Below are 27,468 nucleotides of genomic sequence, written 5' to 3'. Positions count from 1 at the left end.
CCACTCAAAATATTAGATGGTGGTGTATTTAAGAATGGCAGAAACCTACCACTTATGGATTATGGAAAATTAAATGTTTGCATATTCACTGGTTGCAGTATAGATTTAGAAATGTGATTTGAAATGTTTATTTTAAATAATGCCAGAACCTCACAAATCTGCCTTCAGTCAGCTGAATGAAAAGCTGTCAGCAGCTTTTGTGTTTCAGGATATATTAAACATTAGTCTCTAAGTTGCTGAGATTGAATATTCCTATGAGCTCTAAGCCAGTGAGACCCAGCTACCTTGGAATCAGGTATATAAGTGACTTTTCTTGTAAAGGCAGAAGCTGGGTTGCCTCACCCACAGAGGATGCTGCTGGCAGCCTGTCCTTGATGGTCACCAGCTCCTGGCATGCTCTACTCCAATGCTCCATCAGAGCCATAGTTGCCATTTTACTTGGAATGCCACCAGGTAGTGCCCAGATACAAGATTCACTTTAAAGCAGGGTATGTTAATTAATCTGGCTGGGGGACAAGGAGAGCTTTTGAGGCTCCAGCTATTTGGGTATGTTCTGGTTTTATGTATTTGCATGCATGGTTGCAGCACTGGAGTCTTGCTGGTGGTTCTCTGGGTGGCATTTGGAGTGAAGCTACATCCTCACACAAGCTGCAAAGGATAGCAGAAATGTACTGCAACTTGCAACCCTGTACAAATTGCCAAGCATAAGTGCTGCTAGAGTTTATATTTTAATGTTCACCATGAGTTTTTCAAGAAAGTCCTGGCGCTACTCAGTAATTCTAAGGAGAAGCGGAACCCAAGCAAATTCTTGAGAGTCACAACAGGAGCCAACAACTTCAAGAGTTTGGTTTAACTGCCAATATTTCTCTCCAATTTCTCTCATTTTTGAAAGCATTCTGAAACTTAGGTCCCACGCTTTCTACTATTCTTCATCCTATGTACTGTGTGATCAAATCTACATAACTTACTTTGCTTAAGAATAACAACACATGTACAATAAATTACAGAAAACACACAGATTATAGGCAAAATAAATATTTTATTGGTTTAATATACATGTTTGTTGGGTTGGGGTTTTTTTGTCTTTTTTTTTTTTTTTGTCTTTTTTTTTTTTTTTGTCTTTTTTTTTAAGAGAAATCAGCCCTTGCATGTCTTCCTAACAATTAAAAATCAAACTTTATCATATAATATTGTTACATTTGAAACTATTTTTGATTAAAGACCTTGACACAGTACGAAGAGTTAGTTGCTGGAAGTGGCAAAGGAATAAGGACATTCCTAGCACAGCACAATGGGATATTACATATCCACTAAATGTTTATTTGACCACATAAGGCTTCCAATGACTTCCAATTTTCTCCACTGGAACACATGTTTGCTAGGCTAACTGAAAATAGAATCTGTGAGGGATAGGGAAGGAAATAAATCTTTTTCCATTTTCCCCACAATACAAGCAAGGTCACTCATCCATTACAAGTTGCACATCCTAATTGCTTTCAGAATATGAGTATTTTTTATTGCATTTTCTTAATACAAAGCAGAAGAGAATTTCTTGAAATGACTGAGAGCAGTCAACACAAAGACAAAAAAGCAAAGCTTAAAAGAAGGTACTTTTCTACAAAATAGGCAAACAGTAAGGAAGCAAATAAAATTAGTTAAAAGTTGTCTTTTACATAAAGATAAGGCTTTCAGTGTCAGAACTTTAAGTAGTTTTAAGTAACCTCATGTCGTTCAACCACTCTGCTAATAGTAACCGCTCCAAGAATTAACAGCAATTTTTACAACAGGAAATTTTCCTTCCTTTGAAGTGGCACTAAGTAACAGCAGTGGAAACAATTATTGGTTGTTTCAAGCTCTCAAAGTTTATCAGTTATTGCACAATAAATACCTCATAGAGGTCAGTGTTTTGTTTTTTGTTATTGGTGGTTTTCTGTGATTTTTTTTTTTTTTTAAAGATAGGCTGAACGTGAGCACGTTATTTATAAACTGGTTAGGCCTGCAAATTTTCAAGTTTCGTGATGCATCACTATAAGAAATTAGCAACATAAAAATTTACAACAGGGAAATAGAAATAAATACAAAACCTCTCAGAGAGCCACAGTTTCATTGATGCATTATGGAAAGTAATAAATGAGTTAAAGTGTCTAAGTCTTTATATACGAACTCAAGGAAAGGCACATATCATAGAACCCAGCGTTGAATTACAGTAGCCTATCTCAGCAGCTTTAACATCTCCTGAAGCAAAACCAACTTGACACTTCACCAGTGTATGCCACTCAAAGCAGAATTCCACAGCCAACCTTACAGGAAAGAAAAGAGAAATTAATATCTAAATTAGATTTTTGCTTGCTATGCTTGAGTATACATTTTGATTATGTCTGTGGCAGGCAAATGACAGAAATCTTCTCACATAATGTATTCACAAGAGAATAATAGTAATGGCTTGGTATGGAAGGGAACCCAAGGACCACCAGATTCCCAACCTACTACCATAGGCAGGGTCACTAACCTCCAAATCTGCTACTAGGCCAGGCTGCCCAGGGCCCCATCCAACCTGGTCTTGAGCACCTCCATTCACAGCCTCTCTGGTCAGCCTGTACCAGCACCTCACCTCTCTCTGTTTAGAACTTCCCCTGATGATCTAATCTAAACCTTTCCTCCTTGAGCTCAAAGTCATCACCGAGGACACAAAACAAACAAAAATAAATACAGGACCTCTACACGAATGGTGATAGTAGGATGGACCAAACTACAAGCCAGCTGATTTTCTAAAGCTGTCCAGGATTATCAATAATCCTTTTATTTAATAAACTTCAGTATTGATCACTTCTATTTGAGAGGGAAAATACAAACAAAACAAGACTTAAGTTCACAGTGATATTCCAAGAGATAAGGAAAAAAAGAATTCAATGAGTGAATGGTTCCAGCAAATTCACAGATTACCTGTAGTACCCATCTCACAGCTGGGCATCTTGTTTTGCAGTTGTGGATCTGCTTTGTGGCGATACAGCTGCTAACAGTCCACTTACTATTTCTCGTCTTATTTCACCAACAATAGATTCCTTGATCTGAAAGGGATTAGAGGAATTCTTCAGGTCAGTAAGTTACATAACAACAGATAAAACAAACAGATACTGAAGACTTTCTTGACATTATCAATGTATGAAAATATGTAACACCAGGAAGTCAACTTTAAAAAAAAAAAAAGCAAATGAAAAAGATAAGAGGGCTCTCCTTGGAAATATAACTGTTAGCAATTTTTAAGTTGTTGCAAATCATATAAAAGCAAAGTAGCTTTATTTTTCCAGATGGTAAAAATACCTGCATTATCCACTCAGGGTTATTCTTTTTATGCTAAGAAAAAAATATACTTTAACTATGCAGTGTTCTGAAAATAGCACTTTGGGATATACATGCTAAAAGCATGCAATACACAGGGTTGGTTTTTTGTTTGTTTGTTTGGTTGGTTTTTTTTTTTTAGCATGAATTAACTCTTGAAAAGTAAGCAGGATCTATTTACCTCACAGAGGCATTACAAAGCAAGAAAGGCCCAAGTCAATGAAGATAGGCTGCTTTTCTCAAATAAATGAAGAGGAGGCTAATCCTAATCACACTTGCAGCAGCAAAGACAAACAATCTTGGTCACCCACTCATTTTTTGATGGTCTTCATTTTAGGAACTACCAACAAGAGAGATGTGGGGTTATAGGGACCAGTGAGGAGGAAGACAGTGGAAGAATGTAGGCAGGTGAGAGCTTGGCCACCTGGGTCAGACACATAAGCACTAAGCAGCCCAGCTAGGCAACGCCGTATTCTTTTCCTTATAATAAAAGGCAAACAATTTCCTGGCATGAATAACTGTTCTCTGAAGAAAAAAACACCATCTGTAAAGAAAATACCATTCAGCATCATTTCAGTGGTAGCTCTCAGTGCTTCAAAAGCTGTAATGAATGTGAGACTTGATGCCAAAAAAAAAAAAAAAAAAAAGTAGTAAAAGCCCAAATTTCTAACCCTGGTTTTACTAGTAACAAATCCCTTCATGTTCTGACGCCCCACCAATACCACTTGAGTAATATTTACTCAGATCTAGTCTTCCCAAAGGCCTTGCCATGTTTGCGTAGCTCTCACCATCTCTGTGATCATCTTGCAATTATTCTTGTAAGTCTCCCTTTTTTCCTGGTGCGTCAAAAGGATTAAGCAACAACGTCAGAAGGGTGGCAGCAGAATTAGCGACGGGTTATTTATCCCTCGTCCTCACTGGCAAGCAATTCAATCCTTAAACCATTAGTGGCAATGTTCCTCATTTCACTACTACTTTGCATCAAGCTGAAATTCAGACGCTACAACATTGCTTTGAAGCAGGTTTAAAGCTGGACTGCTTGTGTTTAGCACATAAAAAACACACTGTTCAACAGGACCTGTTTTACTGACAGCCACAATTCCTGATGATATCCACGCCAATCTATGCACACATATGTGCAAAGCTTTGGGACCATTGTCAATTCAGTAAGTGCCTGCCAGACTTGGAAACTCTGGTAGAAGGAAACACACCATACAGAATCATCAGCTGTAGCAGGTGGAGTAGGTTTTGAGAGCCCACAGCATACCCATCTATCCAGCAAGTCCTGGCCACACAGAGCTCTGTTCTTCTCTCTGTTCTGCTCCAGCACCACAGGGCTGAGTCTCCAAGGACACTAAAAGCTGGCATTCTGTGCCCTCCTTTCACCGGAGAGACAGAAATAAACATTACTTTCCAGAATAAGCAAATAAAAGCTTCCCAAATTAGCAAGTAAATGGTCTAGTATGACAGACAGCCTCGTGATGAGGCAGAAGCTGGAAGGGAAGCAGCTCATGCTCTGCTCTTAGCTCTTCCAACGACTTCTCGCTTGACCTTGGTGAATCACTTGAGCCCTCCGCCTCTCACCTTCCTTCTCAAACAAGGTCACCACTCTCTGCTGCTGCTTTTCACTGCTCCTTTTGAGACCCATCAAGGTCACTCCTGAGTGACATGATATCGAATCCTGCACTGACTCAGTCCCATGTGCCTGTCATGACAATTGCCAATATTTGTCTTCTTCCTTACAAGCAATTTAGGGGAAGGTGCACAGGGCACAGCGCTCTGCCAAGGCTTGCTCTGTACAAAGGACAGAAGGCAGTCAATGAGCACACCAGCTGTATTTTTAGCAGCTGAATGAAAAATTGATCATTTGAAAGAGGAGAAAATCTACTCACTTATGGTACCTATACTACATTAATTCAATACTAGTATTTTACTTTTGTATTAATAACACAGTTCCACATTTATAGTGCTGGAGTAAACCAGTAACCTTTCTTGTTGTAAAAGAATTGCCATTACAACGATCTTATGCTACTGCTTTATAGTGAACTCTCTGAAAGTGAAATGTACCTCAGTGACAATTTTGGAGATGGATCTTCAGCCATTGATGGAAAATGGGCATAAGGCTTTTCAGAGTTCTCTTATTCTTTATTTATGTATTCTAGAACTATTTTCTACTCTTTTTTTTTTTTTTCTTTTTTTTTTTTTCTTCTGCCACCTCATCATGGCAGTGCTGACAAGTTTGCATGCTTGTGATATGATAATATGATGAGGAGTCAAACAGGAACAATGAACAATCAAATAGACATTTACATTTTTTGATCAACATCGAGGCTAATGTAGTTTTGAATGGAAATAAAAAAGGAAGTACAACATCCTAGTACAACATCCCAAACACTGACAGTAAAACCAGACAATTTTTAAAGGATTACTTCCTTAATTATCACTTATAAGAGAGATCATCAGCAAAAATGACAATGTTATTATTAAACAGAAAGCCTTTAAAGCTATCACATCTTCTAAACTGCAAAAGGCTGGAGTGAGAGAGCCTGGTTTTGCTCCTAGCTACACTGTGACCTGCATGCCAAGTAGTAAGCATCTCGTGCGACGATGATATAGAGGAGGTCAGGCTGCATTTTCAACAAAACAAGGAGGCTGCTGTTTGGCATTTAACATTTCACACTGTTAAATGCTTTTCAGTGGGACCTTGCTCATTAATGCTGAAAGTTAACTGCAGGTCAAAGCTCACATACATTACAACCACCCAGGCATATTCTGCAACACTGCCTGCCTTCTCTTTCCCCAGCATGAGGTCACACAGCTACAGAGAATGGGAGGAATAAGGAATGGTTTAACATTTGTGAGTGCATGTACAGAGAATGCCTTCTTACAGACTTCTTTCTTTTGACAAAACAACTGGAATTCCTTTGCTAACAATAGGGCTACTTAAGGAAGACACATTTCAATTTATGCTATGCTTTAGCTCTAATGAAGTACAAAAGATTTCACTGATCAGTATTTAATAGCTTTTGGCTCTGCAAGAAACTACAATGAGCTATGAACAAACGAAAAATTTAGCTTCAGAATGAGAGATGAACTGAAACAGGCTGCCAACGAAGCTGAACAGGAACAATCTCTCAGTGTGCTCAAACATTTACAAAGTGTGTCAAGCTCAGTTATTTGCTGACTACTCATATCTGGATTCTAGTCTCTCAGTTTCAGCACAGATGCTTTCAGCATTATGAAGTCCTCTACCATCACAAGTACAATCTCTATGCAAAGAGTCTGCACCTTTATTTGCTACCAACTACATTTAAAAGGATCTTTCACATATGATAACCTCAGAGAAAACATCAGCTGAAATAACTGTACTTTGACTCTAGCTGCCCTTATTGCCTTTGCTGCTCTTATATAACATTTGAATTATAGCTCTCTTTCCTATCTGTTCCTCCTTTAGCAGCGCCTCACTGTGACTTGTAAAACGCAGGTTGTTATGGAAGGGCTGGACATGATACAAATGGAACATCCTTGTTTCAGCTCAGAATCAGCAGCAAAGTGCAAGGCATGACAAACATCTCACGCCAAGTCTACTCTGAACATTAGGCAAGAAATCATTTTTAAAAGGGGTCAAAGGAAAGCAAGTGGACCAGAAAGAAAGTTTGGTAAGCCTGGGAATATTTTATGACATCTCACAACAAGACCTTTCCCAAGACTTCTTCCAAAACAATTACTTTTGGGAAGATATCAGCAAGAGGTTGGCAGGGGTCAAAATATGGGTGTAAAACAGCATCACGAGCTCCATTGTAAGGATGAGTGATGGCCAGGAGGTGTTCAGTTCCTAATGCTGAGCACAGTAATGATGAGGTCATAGGCCCAGTGGTACATCACCAGGAGCTGACTGCAGTATCCCTCCTTTTGCACGATAACATCACTGTCCTTAATTCACCCCACTGACACCAGTGAGGAAAGGTATTATTCAACATTATGAGGTTACTTTCTGAAAGCTCGTTTCCACCTGTAAGGGAAACGCTGATCACAGTCTGAAACTCTGATTAACTATTTGAGGCAAGCAACGAGTCAGCTGTGGGAGCACAGGTGAAGGTAATTCAGCTGTGCTCCCAGAAGGAGCTTGACTGCACCTCTCCCAGATCCCATTTAAGGGCTGACCACCACCAAGGTAGCATCTCTTTTTTTGTGGAGGTCTTGTGGTGAGCACCTTTCTTGACTGAAGGTCTTGGAGTTGGTGAGTCCTTTTTCTTTGATACTTTCTGGCTATCTATTTTCAAACCATATTTTCATTATTTCAACTGTATACTATACTTGTATTATTTCAACCATACAACGCTATACTTGTATTATTTCCACTGTACTCCACCTCACTGCCAAACACCAGTGATTTTTCTCACTGTTAATATTTGTGTCTGAGCTTCTTTGCAGTCTGAGCTCTGATTAAATATGGGGTTATTCAAAGCCAAACAAAGCAAGTTAAACTTCTAGCCACCATCTTCACTCTGAACATTCCTTAGTAATTCTCTTCTGCTTCGCAGATCTCACTGTGCAAGTGTTAAGTGCCTACACACACTAAACCTACAGCGAGTCATCCACTTTGCATAGGCAAGGCACTGCAGAGTCTTGTGGTCATACAGTGAGGAAAAGAATATCTCATGGTCTAGTATACCCTGGTTTTTTTTTTGGTTTTTTTTGTTTTTTTTTTTAACTGAGGGCTGAAGGAGTGACAGATGATCCCTCTGGGATTGAAGCTCCTGTTTTGTTGCTGGATAAGCCTGTCTCTCATCAGACTTAAAGACAAAGCTGGTTTCAGTTATTCACAGCCTCAGTGCAAACACATCTGGGTGGTATCACAGCATTACAACCTGGCCTGTTGTATATTCTTGAGTACAGCACATCTGCTTTCTTTCACTTTCTTTCACACAGGTTTATAACAGTACCATACCATAGCTTCAAGGGATATACTACAAGCTAAGGGTCTAAGTGACCACTCTCCAGTGAGGGAACAGGACTAAAAGTTCTCAATTCCTATTTCTGAACTTGAAACAGAGAAAGACCACCACTGTACCTCATGGGTACAGTTTTTGACAAAGTTTTCTTTTGGTTCTTTTTCCCATTTATACTCGCTGCAAGGTTTTTTGTCATGTTGCTGGTGAATAACATATGCGATTTTAGTACTGTTTATTAACCTGGCCCACAAGAGAAATACCCAAGCACCCTCCACTTTCACTGACTGCCAACAAAACAGGTACAACAGCACCTGAAAAACATTGATGTCTGAAATAATTTTTCATCTCAGTTCTGCTTGCTTCCCTTACAGTCCTGTGGTCATTAGTGGTTTCGAATAGAGGGACTGGGCAAGTATTTTTAACATTTACTACAGAGTTGTTTAAGAAACAGTATGTCATCAATCAAATTAAATCAGAACTGGCATTTCAGTAGGCAAACATAACAGAAAATTTCACTTGGGAATCTGACATACTTTACCAAGAAGTAAAGATGGTAACTTTTTTTCTTGCATAGACTGATAATAGCAACATTCTCTTCATTTACACACAAACCACTGTTAGTGGAAAAAAAAATCTACTGCTTTACTTGAGAATAGAACTGTGGCTCAGACATCTCATGACAAGTTCCAAGTCTTTAAAAACAGGACAGGAAGAGTATGGAGCCTTTGGGAGTGAACAGAAATGTCTAAGGGGTTTTAAGTTGCATGGTTTATCTTTAATTTTCAGTAAACAATACTCAAGCATTTTAGGTCAACCCTTCTCTCCTCACCTCCCGTATGACTTGCTGCAGCTCTTCCTGCTCCACGCTTTTGTGGATTTCATCAAATGAAGGCACTAGAGGGACTCTCTCAAGTTTGTGCTCCATCTCTGGCTTGGAGTCTGCGAACTCCTCAGAGTTTTCCACCTGCTGTCCAGTGCCTGCTCTTGCTGGGGGAGTTGGTGTTAAGGCAACAGAAGCTCTGTATAACTTCTTGCTTCGACTCCTAGACTTTCCTGTTAGCTCAGAGGATCCAACACCAGCTTTTCTACTTGTAGTGGAGCACACTGAGGAGGAATCAGAGTTTCCGTGGGAGAACACAGACTCTGTACCCTCGGCTGGTACACCTTCCAGTCCAAGATCTCCCAGTCCTAAACCCAGTTCAGACTTCAGAAATGATTGCTCTCGCATAAGTTCAGAAACCTAAGGATGAAGAAAAGAAACAGTTCTGAATAAGCACATAAAAAAGTCACATACAGACATAGCTATGCTTCCTTGTTATTTATTCAATCACTTACTCATTCCCTCCATGTAACAAATATGGCTATAAAATAAATATATGCTTTTGCTTTATGACTGCAACAAAGAGGAGCATAAAAAGGAACGGGCATTTTTGAAAGCCAACATAAATAAGAATTGTGGCAGTTCCCCAAGCCACTGACTTTTGCAATATGGATACATCCTGCCAGGGCCACTGACAGAGGCACACGTAAAGGCTTGGTTTTGTTTTCCTTTGCTGAAACAATTCAAGTTTGTTCTTTTTTCTTTTCTTCCTCCCTCCCTCCCCCGCTGTCTTTGAAATGTTTCTTTTCAATGTTTCAGGGGTTTACCTTTGACTCCTAGTATAACCTTCACAAAAGAATAGCATTTTCCCTGGAAATTATTTTCTTAATAAAACATGCAGCACACTACTTACCGGTTCAATTACATTCAGTGGAGAAGGGCACGACAGGTTATCAGCACTTCTGCTGCCATACATACCCTAAAAAATTAAGTCCGGTTAATACACGGGGGATTTTTTTTTGCGGAGCTGCTATAATCTAATATACAAACATGCTTGTTTTCAGACTACTTTCTGTAAAAGCATAAACTTGGAACCAGGAAGAAAAGCTGACTGGTGAAAGCTTATTTCAGTCATTTTTAACACTGTCTCTCTCTTATAAAAGGATTTACAAATAAAAAGATATTTATATGGTTCAAAGAATGCAAGTTTGGCCTCGAATCGCAGTAATACCATATTTTCCTGTTCTTGGGTTTCAATTTTTTTTTCCTGTGACAAAATACTGAAGAGGAAGATGTGGCCTGTGCTGTTTCTACAGAAGGGGACTGGCTAAGAAAGAGGAATGAGATCCATAAAAAACATATGATGCTTTCTGTCCGTGCTTCTTTTGTTTGGCTGATGACAGAGTTGCAGCAGAATAAAAAGAAAAGAGGAACAGTCTTCTGTGGAGTGAAAAAAGGAGAGTATATTGCCACACCACCAATAAACAGACACCAGTAACTTCCCCTCTGGGCAACTCCCCAGCACTCTTGAGCTGCTAGTGGAGTGTCTATACAAGCAGAACTATTCCCCATCTGGCAGAGAGCCAGATGTTCAGCTGAAAGAGCTCCAAAAGGCAATGGAAGAAGAAACCAGAAGATGACAACTGGATTTTCCTGTTTTTTGGTCTATGGGTAGGTAGAGCTAGAGGAAAGCACGCAGTTTCTTGGGAGAGAAACTCACTGCTTTTCTTGTCACTGCTCTTCTTTCACAAGTACAAAAACTAGCATAGGAGAAGTCCACAAAGATCACAACCATCCCAGGTAGCTTTCCAACATGAGTACTCCCTATCAAAACTACAAAAATTCAGATCAAGAAAGCACTGACAAAAGATGCTTGAAGTCTCAGACTTTGAAACCCCAAAAATATGTATTGACACATATCAATGGCAAGAAAATTCCTCTGTTTGCTCATCTCTTCCTTAATACACTGAAAACTGAAATACTAATCCTGATAATATACAAATCACCATTAGATTCCCAGATGCCATTCTAATGTAAGATTTTTAACAGTTATGAGTTATTAACATTACACTGATGCATGTTACACTGAGAAAACATACAATGCTGTTGCAAAAAGTAATACTTACTATGTGTGTCTGAGGTCTGTAAGGGGAAGGCATGTGCAGACTTCTCAGCTGGTCTTCCAGTGCAAGCAGACGTTCCTCTAACTGCATTTCTAACTCCTGCAGTTCCATGCGGACAGACTTTCTCAAACTCTGCAGCTGATCAGCTTCATACCTGCACAAAATCCATCACAAAAAGAACAGTGGCAAAAAGAACTAAAATCAGAGAACAGCGCAGTCATCACATTACTTCTTGCACATAGTTTTGAATTCCCAAGCAGAAGCTACTGTTTGACCCAGAAAGAATAGTCAAAGAAGGCCAACAGATCTAAATCTAAATCTAAATGTTTGCTTTTAAAGTTAGTGATGAGCTAATTCAACTAAAGTAAATAAATTAGCAATTTCAAATATTGTTCCACATCAGCTGCTGCTGCAACCCACAGTCAACAAACACAGCCAGAATAATGAATGCCATCTGTAACCTGCTGCATAGCCACTGTGCATTGGAAAAGTATCTGAATGCTACAGTGTTATTTTTAATTATTTATTTACATCTATACAGAGGAGGAAGAAAAAAATCTAAGCTGAAAACGCTTAAGATTTTTCCCCTCCAATATCCTGTGCTCAAATATCCTGTGACACTAAAAACCCTTAAAATCCACAGATGTAGAATCACTTCACAGAAGTGAGGAAACAAAAATCAATTAATGAGAAATGGAATTAGAAGAAACACAGTCATGTCAAAGTATTTTATTTTTTTAATATCATTTTACCTTTCCTCTTCTGTCATGTGCTGATAAACTGTTGTCTGTTGACGTAGCATAGCCAATTCCAAATCCATCATTTGAGTTCTGAATAAATTTAGATTTCGCCTTACCACTTGTAGCTCCTGGAAAGTATTCTTAGGAAAAAAAAAAAAAACAAAACAAAAAAAACAGAGAAAAGACATTTAAAAAAAAAAAAAAAAAGAAACATACATAGAAAAAAAAAAAGAAGTATGGAATTTATAACTACATTTGCTGAAATGTATCCTGTGAGTGAAGCAGCATCTCTGCAACTTCAGTATGCAGATGTTAAATGTCACGAGATAATAATTCAATAAAAGAACATTTCAGGCATACCATAGAAATCCAGGAAAGTATTTCCATATATTCCATATATTTATATTTCCTTTTTGGCATTGTTTGCAGGATAGAGTCGTCTCTCTAAAGATGGGGAACTGCCCAAAGATAGCACATACTTGATGTTTCGTTTTTATTTTTACTAACTGCCAATGTGTTTAAAGGGTCACTTACTTCATAGAGAGGTAGAATGGATGATCTCTGAGTAGTGTAACCAGTGGCAGCTGAAAGATCCTGACCTCTCATCACTGGATACTATGGAAAATAAAAAAAACATTTGAAACAGAAATGTCAACAGAGACTTCTTCATGGACTCACCTTCTTAAATAGCCCCAAAGCAGCCAATGTTAAAACACAGTCTTTCTGACTTTATGATTTCTGCTCTCAGTGTCAGTATTGCAACAGGATAAGGAAACTCAGCAAATGAAAGTGCCAGCTCTTAGCTGAAGCATGTGCACCAAAGTTCTATAACGCAAACAAGTTTTAGCTGGAAAAAAATTGACCGTCTGATACAATAAGTAGGGATAAAAGCTAAGTTGTCAGCCCTAGGCATCAGTGCAGAAAATGCCTGGTACAGACTACTGAAAATCCAGTAATCTGAATTGCCTTAGCTGTCAAAAAAGCCAAAAAGAACATCATAGAAAACAGACCCAAGTAAATGAAAGCGGCCCATTTTCAATTACAATCCCAGTCATTTGCTGTGGGATTTTGCTCAGCATTTAGTAGTTGCGTTTCTTTGTTTCATTTTTGTGTACACTGATTTTGTGGTTTCTTGGTGGTTTTTTTTTTGTTTTTTTTTTTAAATCTCACCATGTTGCCTACATCCAAAGCCCCCTGCATGCTAATGGTCTCCCATGAGAACAAGACTGTTGAAGAATTTCTATTTGCATGTTGCAGCAACATCTGGAGCAATCAGATAAAAGCTGGAGGCTGTTACATGTAGAGACGTGGCACAGCAAAGAACAGTGGAAACAGCAAAAATTTGAACCTTCTCAAACATGAAAAAGATGGCTTGTCCAATATAATTCTGAAAGAATTCAAAAGAACTATTGATACACCATGGAAAATTTGAAGCATGTCCATTCACTCAGAGGAGCTTTGCTCAAACATGATCACATCAAGGAAATGTTTTGTTTTTCCTCTCCCAGTTTTCTTTATTCCCTGCCCTACTGCGAGTAAATCTACTCTTCCTTACCCCTCCCAAAAACATAGTATTACGTATTTGAAATATCTCCTATTTTCCTATAGGAAGCTGAGTACACTGAGTTACAAATTCAATTTTGGCTGTAGAGAAAAACACTACAAGGAAACTACGTGTTGAAAACAACAGTTTTTCACAGAAATCTCAGGAACAAGAAGGAACACATCCCCCAAAATGGGACTGGTCTAGACAAATCACTCTGGAAGCAGGACAAGTGGACAGGGATCTTATTATCCCCTCTAATACTAATGCAACTTTATTTTTATTGAGTCAGCACAAACGAGAGATCTGAATGTAATACAAAGTTCTCTTTTTCAGTAGATTCAGCTATCATTCTGCAAGAGTATCCTTACACACAGAAAGACTGCAGTTTATACACACAAGTGAATTTTACAAAGAAAGTTAAATTCTGCAACTGCTCACACCCACACATGCTTTTGGCTACCTTGAGCAGGGCCAGCTCAGAAAACCCAAGTCAGGCACAACTAGCCTCAGGTTTTGGACAATGGACAACAAAAACAGAAGAACAGGGTGCCTAAAAAAGCTCACTAAAGCTCACCACCAGCAGCAGGGTGCAGAAAATCAGATGTTTGTTTTCGATTAAACACCTCACAGAAGACAGTGAGGTTCCACAACTGCATAATTTTCATGCATTCACATATTAACAGGCAGGGTCTGCAAATGCCCTGCCCATAGAGCCACTCCGCAGGCTCCTAAGTTGGATCACCACCTCAGACAATAGCAGTACAGTAACGGTCGAGTAGAGACAGTTGCTAATGAAAACAGCAGAAGACATCAGAGAAGCCAGCAAAAATACATATACAAGGACCGTTCTGAAAGTAATGCTTCCTATTTTATTATGCTGGCCCATGATATCAGAGGCAGCTGATATCATAGCTGTTGGTAATAAAGCAGTAGAGCTTGAACCTTCCCACCAGTATTACACTACATTTTGTAGCCATGAAACAGATGGCAGTAGAGGAGAAGTCTGACAAAACATTGTCTGACATGGAAGTGTGTATGAAGCAAAGATGTGCTTCTGAATTCATCCAGGTGGAAAAAATTTCACCCAAGGACATTCATCAACACCTGCTGAACATTTATAGAGACCAAACATGGACACTGGCACAGTGAGGCGGTGGGTGGTGCTTTTCATCAGTAGCGACAGTGATGTGAAAGACAAGCTGCATTCTGGACAGCCATGCAGATTTTTATGAGCACAGCATGCAAGTTCTTGTTCACCACTGCTGAAAATGCATAGCTAACAGTGGTGAATATATCATGAAAGTGTTTTCCAGCTGATTTTTTTTCTACCTGATAGTGTTATTGTGTTCTTTTTATCTGTTGCAGTTTCCATGAAGAAAATAGGAGGCGTTACTTTTGGAGCAGATCATGTACATCTATATGCTTGCATTCTAAAACATTTCTTCTCTGACTATTGAGAAGATTCACACATTCACCAAAATTTCACACACTGTGACACAATTGATTCTTAATAAAAGGCTGATAACTTCAAGATTATTTTAGTAGCTCCAGAGCTGAACATGCACAACACTAGCATAAAACAGCACAGAAATGTTAAGTCGAACGAATGATCATCACTAAAATCATTAGTGAAGTCAAAGGAATTGCAATGAAAAAAAAATATATATCAGTTGGATGGAAAGTACTTCAAAGAGAAGTGACAGGCTAAAGCACCATTAAAGGCAAGATATATTTTCATATCTAAAGCTAATAAATATCACTTTAAAATAACTGCTTATGAGGCATACGTTGCTCCTCCCTCACACCTAAGAATAACCATAAGTTTAATAAAAATAAAAAAAATCAGTTTACTAATGATCTGGATCAAGAGCAACATGAACAACTTCAACACAAAAATAGTGGTGCACTGGAGAGATGACCACCTGCCAATTTAAACAGAAGCTCCTGAAAGTAGTAGCAAACAAACAGGAACAATGTGTTGTTTTTTTCCCCTGATTTTTTACACTACATGAAAGAATATTCAGGTTAACATTTTATTTTTTAAAAAATAAAATAAGAAGCGCATTTGATTTCTCCTACCTGTGAGAGGTTCTGCAGAGAGTTTCTGATGTCATGCAGGACTCTGCGAAGCTGCATTTCTACAGTGGAAGGTGGGTTGATGGCATGAGGTCGATGAGGATATCCAGAGTGCCTTGGAGAAAAGGGACAGCTGAAGGGCGAGAGCAAAGCGCTGAGGGAAGAACCAGAGATGCTTGGGACACTGTGGGTGCTGAGCGTCCTCATGTGCTCACAGAGTGGCCTGTCCAACCACTCATTTGGGAGGGAGTGCAGGGAGCATGTTGACTGGGACATATGTGCTGGGGTGTGTAGTGGGCAGCTCTGTCCCCTGGTGGGACTGGGCACCTCGGACAGTCTCCTGAGCCCAGTCTGGGGCACTTCTCTTTTAGAGGATGAAGTTGCAATGAATAGTGTTGATTTGCATACAGGCTGACTGGTAGCTGCCTTATCTTCCTGTTTGTCATCCTCAGAAGTCAGTTTTTCATCTTCCTCCACGTGTGTGTACTTGTAGGTGAAAGAAGGAGGACCACACAGAGTCTCCTTCCCTGGATTTAACTGGACATTCACAGAGGACACCACTTTCACTGGATTTAGTAATGCAGTTGGGAGCGACTGAGATCGCCTTAGAGGATAACCTGATTCAGCCAACCACTGTCTTTGTTTCCTCAGGAGATCTTTTGACTTAAAGAAAGAGCGCCCAGCCCTTGAGTCAGATGTGCTGATGACCCTCATCTGGGCTCTCTGCAAAGCAACATGAACCCTGTCTAAGGACGATGGGGTAGAGCCGTCACCTTCCAGAGACTCCAGAGACTTAAGGATATGGTGTGTTTGGTACTGAGGAAACTCAAATGCAGTGTCGTTGTCAAGATCGCTTTCATCAACGCCTTCCTCCAGAAGCTCCAGTTCTTTCTGCTCACTGGAAATGCCTTCATCTTTAGAGCTGCCTTCTCCTCCAGCTATCTTAGGTACGTGAGATGACTTACTTTCTCCTCCATTATTTTGTTCAGCTTCATAGTCACAATTTCTTTTATCATCTATCCTTAGGTTTTCAGAATACACCTCCACATTTCCTTTCTCTACTTGAGAGATATCATCCTCTTCATCATCCTCTTCCTCACCCTCCTCCTCTTCTTCCTCCTCTTCTTCCTCCTCAAACTTATTGAAACACGGCCGTTCCTTAGCTATTGGTGTCTTCTGTTCTTCACTATGTGATGTCACAGTTGTCTCACTGTCACAGCTGTCAGCACTGCTTCCCATGCCTTGCAAAGACTCCTGAACCTAGGGAAGATTCAAGACAGCAAATGAGTGAACATACTGGAGACTCAGCTACCACTTTCTCAGGACTCAGGTTAACAGTCTAAGCTCATATTCATTTGGCATTATGATTATTTGGTGAAATAATCCAAAATGTAATTAGTATGCAGGCAAAAATGAAAGAGAATAAAGAAACCATAGTTTCAGAGAAGCATTCTGAAGTACAGCACCCAAAAGGAGATGGTTTGCAGGGAAAAGAAAAAGTAGCCAAACCATTCACACTCTTTTTTTTTATTTGATAATAAATATTACTGCCAAAAGAATAAATGTAGCAGCAGTAAAATGATAGTATGTGTTTTAGATAGCAATGGCAAAGGGTTATCAGACTGGAAGTATGTGGCATCTCCTTTCCAAAAAGGTTCATACTCAGCACTGAAGCCAAGGGTGGTATTAGGGAATGCACATAGAGAAGTGAAGAGAATTTTGGATTGTAGTGAGATTCCAAGAATAGGAAGAAGTCTGCCTATATGCTTAGCCTGTTTTAAGTTGTAGAATTGTTCGAGATTGGGAATCTGATATGAATTTGCTAACCCCTGTTGAGGACTGAATCCAGATTTCTACCCTATTCTCTCTTCCTTTTTATTAACACACCTTGCCCTTCTCATAATAAATTATGGTTTAAATTCCATATTGCAAAAGGATGCACATTCCTATATGCTTGATCAGAACATAGGCATAAGTGAACTTTTAATTTAATAGGGAATAAATGGCAAGAAAAGCACTCATGAGAAAGGAGAAGAATGGGCATATGGATTGCAAAGCACATTCCCTAGGTCAGCATGATTGGCTGATATATTTATAAGTACATTTTCATGAGAATATGTACTAAAAAGTACAGTTTGGGAAATTTTCCATAGCTGACATGAACTGGTGTAAGGAAAACAGTCGATCACAGCCTGAGCTGTGAGCCTCTGATTAACCATCTGAAGCAAGCGATTAGTCAGCTGCAGGAGCACAGGTGAAGGTAATTCAGCTGTGCTCCCAGAAGGGGTGAAGCTCGACTCCACCTCCCCCAGATCCCATTTAAGGGCTGACCACCACTAAGGTAGCATTTCCTTCTGGAGGCTGCCCCTTTGCAGAGTTCTTGTTGTGAGCCTTGACTTCAGCGGGTGCCCATCTAGAATGCCTTGAAGTGGGTAAGTCCTTTTCATTAGTTACTCTCTGGCTTTTTATTTCCAATTATATTTGTACTATTTTAACTGTGTGTTATATTTGTTATATTTCAGTTGTACAACTGGGTAATTTAGAGATGTTTTTCTAACTTGTGTTGTTGTTTTGGCTATTAGCTGTATCTAGAGTGAATACTTACAGTGCATGTTGCACAACAATTCCATCTCCACCATGTAGAACAGTATTTTAGGCATGATGGTTGCCATGTATTTAACACTGCATTGAAATTAGTATTTAATGCTGTATATTTTCAGATACTGTTTAAGTCATATGTATTAAAAGAAGACAAGTATAATTAGGTGCACTATATGACTGTATAACTAATAATCCATCATACTGCTTACTTACACAGTCAGGCAAGCAAAATTTAAGTATTTAGATAGACAATTTTTCAAACTTCTTTGTTAACATGAGACTTCCTGACTGATTTCCAAACTTAAGGTCAAAATGGGGATAAAAGGAAATGCAATTCCAGTTTTTCAGCCTTCTCTTGAGTTTCAGATGAATGCTAAGGCTATTAGAGTCAATTACTTAACAGTAGATGGCACTAACTTACCATACATATAAGAAAATACATACGCCCTTCTGTACCCCCTTCATCTTTTCACAGCTTCTCTTTACTAGCTGCCAAGTTCTTTTTTCCTAGTCCCATTATTCACCCATATTTTCTAGTCAGATCAGTACTTGTCCTGAATAAAGGAGTACTGGTGGCAGAAGAGAGCCTAGCAACTCTATGCCACAGATCTCGCACAGTCTCAATACATCTTTTCAAAGCAGCATAATAGAAGGCAGAAAAATCTTATCACTCTGCAACCAACACAAACTCCACTAGTCTTCCATTGAAGATGCATTTAGATGCAGCACACTTTTTTTAAGGGATGCTTAATCAGGTTGTAACCTGAGTGAGTAACTCTACTTTGAGACTGCTAACGTGCCTGTCAACTTACTTCAGTGTAGTTCAAGCTTAGTTGAGAGTAGAATCAGTATCTCAGATTGTTATGCTCTTTCTAGAAACTCATGCTCACAATTTCCATTATTCCATTAAGCTGATGCTTAAAGGAGACAATGGGAGTAGTCCTGCTGTTGCTTCCATTTTGGTAGTCAGTGACAAAGTAGTAAACAGAAAACCACACAATCTCAGTACTGAAGCTGAGAAGCAAGCTTTGGTGGATGAGAACTTCTTTCTAGTAAGTGCCAAATAGCTTTTAGAACATTTGGTGTGCTACAAGGAAAGCCTCACACGTGGTAGCATAAAATAAGTCCAGCAGACAAAAGCCACAGAAAAGAATTTACTGGTGAAACCCAAACTTCAACTTTCATATACTCTGAATGACAACGATTCAGGTCCCACGAAGCTACCCAATGGCTCTAAGGCCAGGAACCAACTTAGGCATATTACTATGTGAATGCATTAGGAGAGACAGAGAATATGATTGCTAATTATCAGATGAAGCTGTTGAGCAAATGTGTGTAGTCACATAAGCATCCAGCTGACCAAAAGCCTCCCTGAAGACATGAGAGTTCTGGTCAGTATCACTGGAAATTCCAGAACAAAGGAACTGGAATGGGAAAGAGCATATGGGACTCTGAAGATTGACTAAACATCGGTATACCTACACAGTACAGTTAGTATGAAAATGTTTACTCTTTCTGTCAACTTCTACCTAGAATATAAGAAAATATGCAAAAAGGAAAAAAAGTGAGAAGTAAAAAAAAAAAAAAAAAAGATGCAAGAGAATGAAATGAATTCCACAATTTCACTGGAAAAATTATATTATCCAATCACCTTAATCTTACTTCATGCAGAAGAGGAATGGACTGCAATTCTGAAGCCTCAGCCAGTAACAAAAGATATATCAGAAATAGCACATGGGAAATACTGAGTTTAGAGCTTATTCCAGGCCGAAGCATACTCAGACTCTCCTACCAGGAAGGCTTTGAAATTTCAACACAGTATAAGGGACTGTGTAGATCCAGTTCTGAAAATGAGAAGTTTATCAGAACCTTGACTGATGGTTGCAACAGGTGTCAAACATCAGCATACCCTCTTCCTTCCTGACAACAAATGATGCAATGCCAGCCACAGTATGGAAGACTTACCTGAAGCTGATTAAATGGAGAACAGTCTGTGGAAGAATCTTCAGCAAATCCACTGCTATCTGAGTGCTGACTAGCAGTCCGTAAGAGCTGATCTGCTTAAAACAAAGCAAAACTCAACTACAGTTCAGTTATAGATCACTACCCTTTAAACCAATTGCATTCAACACACGCTTTCCTTTTATATCAAAGTAACATTAAGTAGATAGCCCTATTCCTTTTCAAATTCCACTTTGAACAATTCAAAAAAAGACCTGCTGGTTTCAATCATAGGGAGTGCAAAACCTTTCCTCATGCATAGCTTTACTTGTGAAACCTTGAACAGTGCTGGCAGATGAACCTTTTTTCACACTTCGCTCTCCTGTACTGTGGAAAAACCACACTCACTGATGTTGCTGCTGCTGCAGTTTTTCTTCCACAAAAACTGAATTGCTGGTTAACTCTCATAGATTCATTAGAACAGCTGCTTTTGTGTTGAGATGTACAGATCTGCTACCCCTCCTGATCAGAGTGATAAAGGGGCTCATTGCCAGCCCACATCATCTCATGCATCCCAAAGAACAAAACTAGATGAGCAGAGAGCAATGCACAGGCCTGAGAACTGCTAGAGATGGTCCCTCCCTGGTTTAGTGGTCAAATGCAAAACATCTCTAACACATTGACTGGCAATCAGACAAAATGTATTCCTAGCACTCACTTTGTTCATTGGAGGTAAGATTCTCCCTGCTTGCTCCTTTCTACTTATAGTAGAGAAACGTTCAAACAGCCTAAAAAGACTCCCATATCCCTGGAGCTACCCAAGAGTGCTGTGCTCTAGTGCAGGCAGTGTACCACAGATCTCCTTGGCCAGGAGGTGTTAGTATGTCCCACAGTACTGTGCCACATGGCAGTGCTGTTTTTAATTGGACACAGGCGGCACTTTCCAAGTTCAGGGTTTAGTTCACACCACCACGACCATCTTGCTCAGAAAGACGGCAATCCATCCCACCTCTAATCCTCAGTAGACTATAAGAGTTTGGCTACTGGATGATACCACAGCAGCCCTCAGCCTCTACACCCCACCACATTCTCATTCCTTTATGGAAGCTCACTGTTCTACCCTCTGTAGCTGAAAACAGGATTTTGCCCCACATTCCTTCCACCACTTAACTGTCATCATATAATTAAACCCAGTTCACAGCTCAACACATTGGAATGCATTATGAAAAGTGTTTTGAAACTGTTGGATAGTCAGATCTAATTTTATATTAAAATTATTAATTTTGAAGAACATTTTACCAATGCAGAAAAAATAAGTCTGCATAGGCACAGAAGCTGGTGAACAGCTGGCCAACTGCCCTTTCAACTTTTACATCAATGTTTTCATACAGCTTTAGGGAGTGCCTGTCGAATTGTGCTGCTACTCTGTTATCATGGTGGCCACAATATCCTGCAATGATAAACAATTTTTTACCACAAGGCAGACATCCCCACCCAGCTCCTGGTAAAGACAATAGGAATTACTTCACTAGAACTGGCCTGGCTCTTAGCAAGCACTCAATACAGTGCACCAGTGTATATAATGGCGTCTGGTTTCATGTACATGAAATTTATTATTGCCCAATGAAAATACTGACCTGCCTTTCTGTTTCTTAGTCATGCATCTACAAACACATATGCATGTATTTGCATAGAAAAATATGTAGCTAAAGAGGAAATACTAGATATATGTACATCTCCCTATATAAGTCTAACTCTCCTAGGAAAGAGCATACTGAAGTAAAAATCAGTGTTTTATACCATTTTCCACAGGGCCTGTAATTTACACACATGATTTGACAGCCTTACCTTACTGAAAGGTACTGCCATGTAAATAGTCAGTTAAGACCAGAGGCTCTCATACCTGCCCCACCATCATTTTCCATGGCAATAAATTAGCACCACATCAGCAGAATCAAACATCCTTGATGCCACCTACAGATACATCCTTTAATGTTGCCATCCCTTCCTGTTATACAGATGCTAGGGTTTGGGGGGTTTTTTTGTTTGTTTGTTTATTTTAATTTAAAGAAAATCAGAGAAGACATTTTAATAAGCAGTCTTCCTCTACCAAATCCTTCTCTTGCAAATTCTCAGCATTTTCCATATAAATGAAGTAAAAACCTTTAACAAACAGGAATCTCTACTTCAGAAGTGAAATGATAATGCTTGGCTCCATAAAAATTGGAAAGATCAATCACTAGGTTGTGATATGCTAATACATAGTGGTATCCATCTTTCCTGTCAACTCCTGACCCTGAAGTGCCAACCTGCTCCATGTCACTTGGATGTCTTTCAGATTCAAGCAGATGAGGGGAAAAGATTAACATTCAGTTTTTATTTTTTAAAATACAAAGTTTCTTCTAGATCTTGACTAAAATGCCCCCTGGCAGCAGAGAATCTTAAGACAAAGAACTGCTAACCAGAAATGGCTCCTCTCTCCTAGCCCTGAATGCAGAAAACTCAGCATTGAGGCTGGAGAAAAGTGTAGGAAGATGAACCATTCAAGATGAAAAGAAGAAAAGGAACAATAAAACTCGTGTCCCAGTTAAACAGAGCACGAGACTGAAATGCCCCTCGGATGATTGTTTCAAGTTGCATAAAACATCAAATATTTTTAGGCACTGAATGCAAGCCAGAGCAATGTGGGTATTCAAAAATACAGTAAATACGCTGACAAAGTTCTAAGCAGAAACAGATGATGAAGAAAGAGGTCTGTGGTTTACAGAACATGAAAGCACAGATTAAACAGTTATTTATTTAAATATTAAACATTATTATTATTAATTAAACATTTATTGAATAATAAATTATTAAAAATAATTCATCTATTCTGTATGTTGTAAAATAACGTTCACCTACCAGCAGACTGACAATTCCACAGATTGAAACTGTCCTATCAAATGCTCATGTTCTGCATCACTCTGCTGCTGATAGAGGAGGAGAAATACATGGAAACTGCCCGTGAAACTCTTTAACATCTATGTTTCTTGTACCTACAGTATTGGCAAAGCATTATACACTCTGATTTTCGTGTGATTATTAAGAAATTGATACTCCCAACTTTGAAGTATTCAATTCCAGGATTTAAGACCTGCTGCTCTTTCTCCTCATATTGATCACACAATGAAGCTCAGCACCATCAGGACAAGAAACTCTTCAAAGTCCCCAGGGATTTCTTAGCTTCTGGAAGTGCAAACACTGATTCCTGCAGATACTAAATCTGTTCCAAACGTTTCCTTTTCACTCCCCCATATCTCCAGTCTACTTCTGGAACTGCAACCACTAAAAGGCATAAATAAAACAATACACTAAGGACAGGAAGTGCCAATGATCTGCTTTCTTCACTTTTAAGAACTACGTTTTCAAAATTAGTTACTGTTTTTGACTTTGTGTGTCAGATGCTTTAAAAGAAATAGTTCTGTCAATCCAAAATTTGACAAAGCTACTTATGGCAGCAACAAAACACTCAGCACAAAAAAACTCTGAGAATATTTTGTTCTTTATGTGTGCCTATATTTGTCTTGTCAGGAAGAATTTTGTCTTCCAACTAACAAGCCTTCCTTCCAGATAACTTTGCAAAAGGTGAGTGAAGTGTTTTTTTTCTTCCTTAAATGCTGGACATTTAACAGCACTGTGTGTTTACAGTAAAAAGCACATGAAGCTTACTGTGTTCCTAAAAAAAGCCTCAAACCTATCTGTGAGCAAAAAGAAAAGATATACACATCTGAATTGCGCAACAAGAACAGAATGCCAGTTTGGAGCATAATAAATAAGCTACTTCAGTTCAGCACAGCTTAGAATACATAACCGAAGAAGTACATCAAGATAGTGCATCAATATGATTCAGAATTCTTTGCAGATCCATCACCTATTTAATAAGGACACTACTGCAGCAAAACAATCACTTAGAAGCCACTGTGAAACAAGCCTACCACTTATAACCACAGCTATCCTGACATTAGAAATATGCTCTGATGAGGAGTCTAAGCCACAGTAGCCTCAGTGCTGTTCACGCACATAGTAATACAATCCAGAAGGTTCCTTCTAACTCAAAATGATTTTTATAGAATCATAGTTTTTCTTTTTTTAAGGTAAGATAGCTAGTGGGAACCAAAAATATAAAACTGACCATTTAGGAGAAGGAAAAATACATCTGTAATTTATCCTCCTTGACTGCAGCTCTTAGTTCCACCATTAGTGACCTTTCTCTGAAAAACTGTTTCTGTAGCTGCCAAGACCAGGGAAATAAGAGACCTGACCTATAAAGAGTGCATTTCTGTCATGTTACCTGCACTAATCTATTACCCGAGAGCTTTAACCACAGGCAAACGATTGCCTGAAAGCATGTAATCATTAACTTTAAAATACAGACTGGGGGGAAATGCTGGGAGCAGTTAGAAATGCAGTTTCTGGTGGCCCTTCCTTCTACCCTGTATTCATGACACAGTGTGGTCAGGCACTGGAAAGGGAGCTGCCCAGGGTGGTGGTGGAGTCACCATCCTTGCAGGTGTTCAAGAAATGTTCAGATTGTGTACTGAGGAACATGGTTTAGTGGGATATACTGGTGACACAGGTGGACAGTTGGACTGAATGGTCTTAAAGGTCTGCTCCAACCTTGGTGATTCTGTGATTATAGAATTTGATCTGGGTGTGCAATGCTGTGTTGTACAAAACACTGATGAATTTGTAGCACAACATACCCCTAGTAGCCAATCATCAACCTTCAGCAAAGGGTGCTGAGTATGTTCAACCATACTAATGCAATTCAGCTGACAGTTCACAAGACTCAGTTCATCTGTAAAGAGGTAAATGAGAATCTCTGTGCCTTAAGAAAATTTTCTGCATCTCTCTTCAGCATCTTATATTGATAGCTACATTGTTTCACCAAGAAATTGCACTAAAGCTAGGTATCTTGCTAAACACATCTAGATCCAGTTCTTTAATTATATGTAGACATCAGAGAGCAGATTTCACTTTCCAACTTCAGATAAGGGCCAGTAACAGTCAAAATTAAACATCAGCCTTTTCCTTCTTCCAAAACCATAAAATATAAATAACAATTAGAGATGAAAGCACATGTGAGCCACAAGAGCCAGGGCACTTTTTGTTACATGAGGGAATACAATTTCCATGTGCATACTAGTTTTCTCTGCAGACCAGGTTCAGATAGATCAGTAGCATATTGGCAAAGGCTAAACATATCATGAAATTTAGGTTTAAAACATTATAATTTTAGTTTAAATGGATATCTTAAATTACAGGATATGCTAGGGGAAAAAAAAATCCCATTCAATCTGAATTAACATGTCTGTTTCTCTGAGCTATTATCAGTGGCACAAAAGTGCAAACAGGCAGTAAGGTTACAGTGCTGTCATCTTGCCTGTAATTTGGTTGCCACTTTGCAATGATGTACTGTGATTTCACTGAAAATGAAACCCAAATCTTTTTTTTAATTTACTCTAAAGAGAAGAGAAACTTTAGAAGTTTTAAATACATGAATCAGCATTTCTAACAGGAAGGAATCTCAGTAGACTGCTGTCTCCTATAAGTTGAAATCTACTCACCTTTCCTTGACTTGGTCACTGCCAGTTGGTGAGAAGCTGGAATGTGTGGTAGATCCCCCTCTGTACTCTGAATCTATAGAGGAGAGGAATGTTTTGTGAGGCCAACTGGTTCCTGTGCTACTCCAGGCTTCCCCACATTACTGCTTATAGAAATGTAACTTGTGTATTTCCAGTACAAAACAGGAAGATAACATGCAAAGTCATGCAGATTTCAAATAGGAAACAAAACTACATGAAAATTAATCCCATTACTTAAACGCTTTGTGAAACAGCATTATTAAGAAAGCATTTATTTGACAGCCATTCAAATGATGAAAGGAATACGCCTCAAATTTCAACAGGAAGGCCTTTGTTTAGCTCAAAAGCTATCACTTTCTGTTGTCAGTGCAACAGAAAAAAAAACAACTCATGGTTCACATAAAAGCTTACATGCTCAAAACCCCCAATCCAACTAACTCCCTAACTCTCCCCTCTAATGGTCTATCTATTTTCAAAATTAACAATGACATTTTCCTTTCCAGTTTTGATTAAATTAAAAATGTAAAATCAGCATACTAACAGTCTGAAGCCCAAATTAGTGTTTGGCTAAAGGAGAAACTCTTTTTGTATCGAAATCATGTGTATAGCAGCCACAAGAATGCCTTTTTTCAGCAACAAAGATTTTGAGAACTACTTGGCCTGAACTTTTCACTGTTAATAAGTGAACAGCATTACTCTTACATAATAAAACAAGAGGCTTCTATTCCTTGAGGAGACGAAGGCTGTATTATGAAAGAGCTAAATGATTATTTTGACAAAAGCAGGGGAGCATAGGAGAAGTTCACCATTTAAGTTTAGGAAAAATATTTAAGTTTTTAATTAAAAAACAAAACTACACAAAACTACACAAACACACAAAACCAAAGAAACAAACAAAAGCACCAACACCAAAAGAAGGAACAGTAAGTAATCTTACAAGCCCTTTTGATCAGACTAAAGGCTAGATCAGACTAGCCTTTCAGGAAAGATATCTTGATTATCTTAAACCTTCTGGTTTCCGATGGCTAAATTTGCTACCTCCAACTCATGAAGCCTCTTCTCATCTAAATATCTTCCACCTCCTGTCCTTGGCTGGCAGACAGCACCCCAACAAGTGCGCAGAGCACTTGTCCTGCCCTGTCCCTTCAGCCAGTATTGATGCCAGTAAGCGACCTTCGTGCTCTAATTGGTCATCTCAGGAGAGGGAGTCTGGGGGGGAAATCCTGCCCTGACTCACTCCCACACTAGCTATCTTCCCAGCAACAGACTTCCTAATGGCACGCGAACCTCCAAGGCATTCATACTCATGCAAAGAGCTTCCTTGATATATCTGTCATCTTTGTTACGCATATCAAGCTGTGAAAACTTTGGAAGGAGTTATTTTTCAGTTTCTAATGAAGTGTATTGTTAATTAGACTCTGCTTAAGAGACGCACAAAAATGAAATCAAGCTGCCAAGTATTGTTCTAAAGTTTCTGTAACAAAACTGAATCCCTCTACCAGTTGATACGTATATACTTGGTTGCATAAACAAAAATTCACCACAACTCCAACCTACATCATATGTCATCATGCCAAAACAGCTGTGTTTATGGACTGGCATCACTGCAAACTCTATCAACCAAAATTGCAAATGCATTGCATTTGGCTTATGCAGAATTTGGTAAGCATTCTTCATTTCACAGCCTTTTGTAGCCCAATTTA

The 27,468-nt window shown here is 39.1% G+C and overlaps 1 protein-coding gene across 2 annotated transcripts in view; it reads right to left on the bottom strand.

Annotated features, from left to right (window-relative positions):
• Positions 1-1,019: 1,019 nt before the first annotated feature.
• ITPRID2 (ITPR interacting domain containing 2) overlaps positions 1,020-27,468 on the bottom strand; it is a 40,207-nt gene continuing 13,758 nt past the window's right edge. For both annotated transcript variants that reach the window (XM_032446002.2, XM_085552685.1), the window contains 10 exons: positions 25,748-25,820; positions 20,166-20,257; positions 15,603-16,859; positions 12,512-12,592; positions 11,990-12,117; positions 11,241-11,391; positions 10,028-10,093; positions 9,124-9,534; positions 2,944-3,068; positions 1,020-2,300 (listed from right to left, as the gene is read on the bottom strand). In XM_032446002.2, the coding sequence (XP_032301893.2) occupies positions 2,958-3,068; positions 9,124-9,534; positions 10,028-10,093; positions 11,241-11,391; positions 11,990-12,117; positions 12,512-12,592; positions 15,603-16,859; positions 20,166-20,257; positions 25,748-25,820 (2,370 nt within the window). In that variant the 3' untranslated portion in view covers positions 1,020-2,300; positions 2,944-2,957. The remainder of the gene's footprint in view (positions 2,301-2,943; positions 3,069-9,123; positions 9,535-10,027; positions 10,094-11,240; positions 11,392-11,989; positions 12,118-12,511; positions 12,593-15,602; positions 16,860-20,165; positions 20,258-25,747; positions 25,821-27,468) is intronic.

The sequence above is a fragment of the Coturnix japonica genome, chromosome 7 (assembly GCF_054131305.1).
Source record: "Coturnix japonica strain WE chromosome 7, WE-NBRP24, whole genome shotgun sequence".
NCBI classification, from domain to species: Eukaryota; Metazoa; Chordata; class Aves; order Galliformes; family Phasianidae; genus Coturnix; species Coturnix japonica.
Note: the sequence above shows the minus strand (reverse complement) of the source record. Positions and strands in the feature narration are given on the sequence as shown.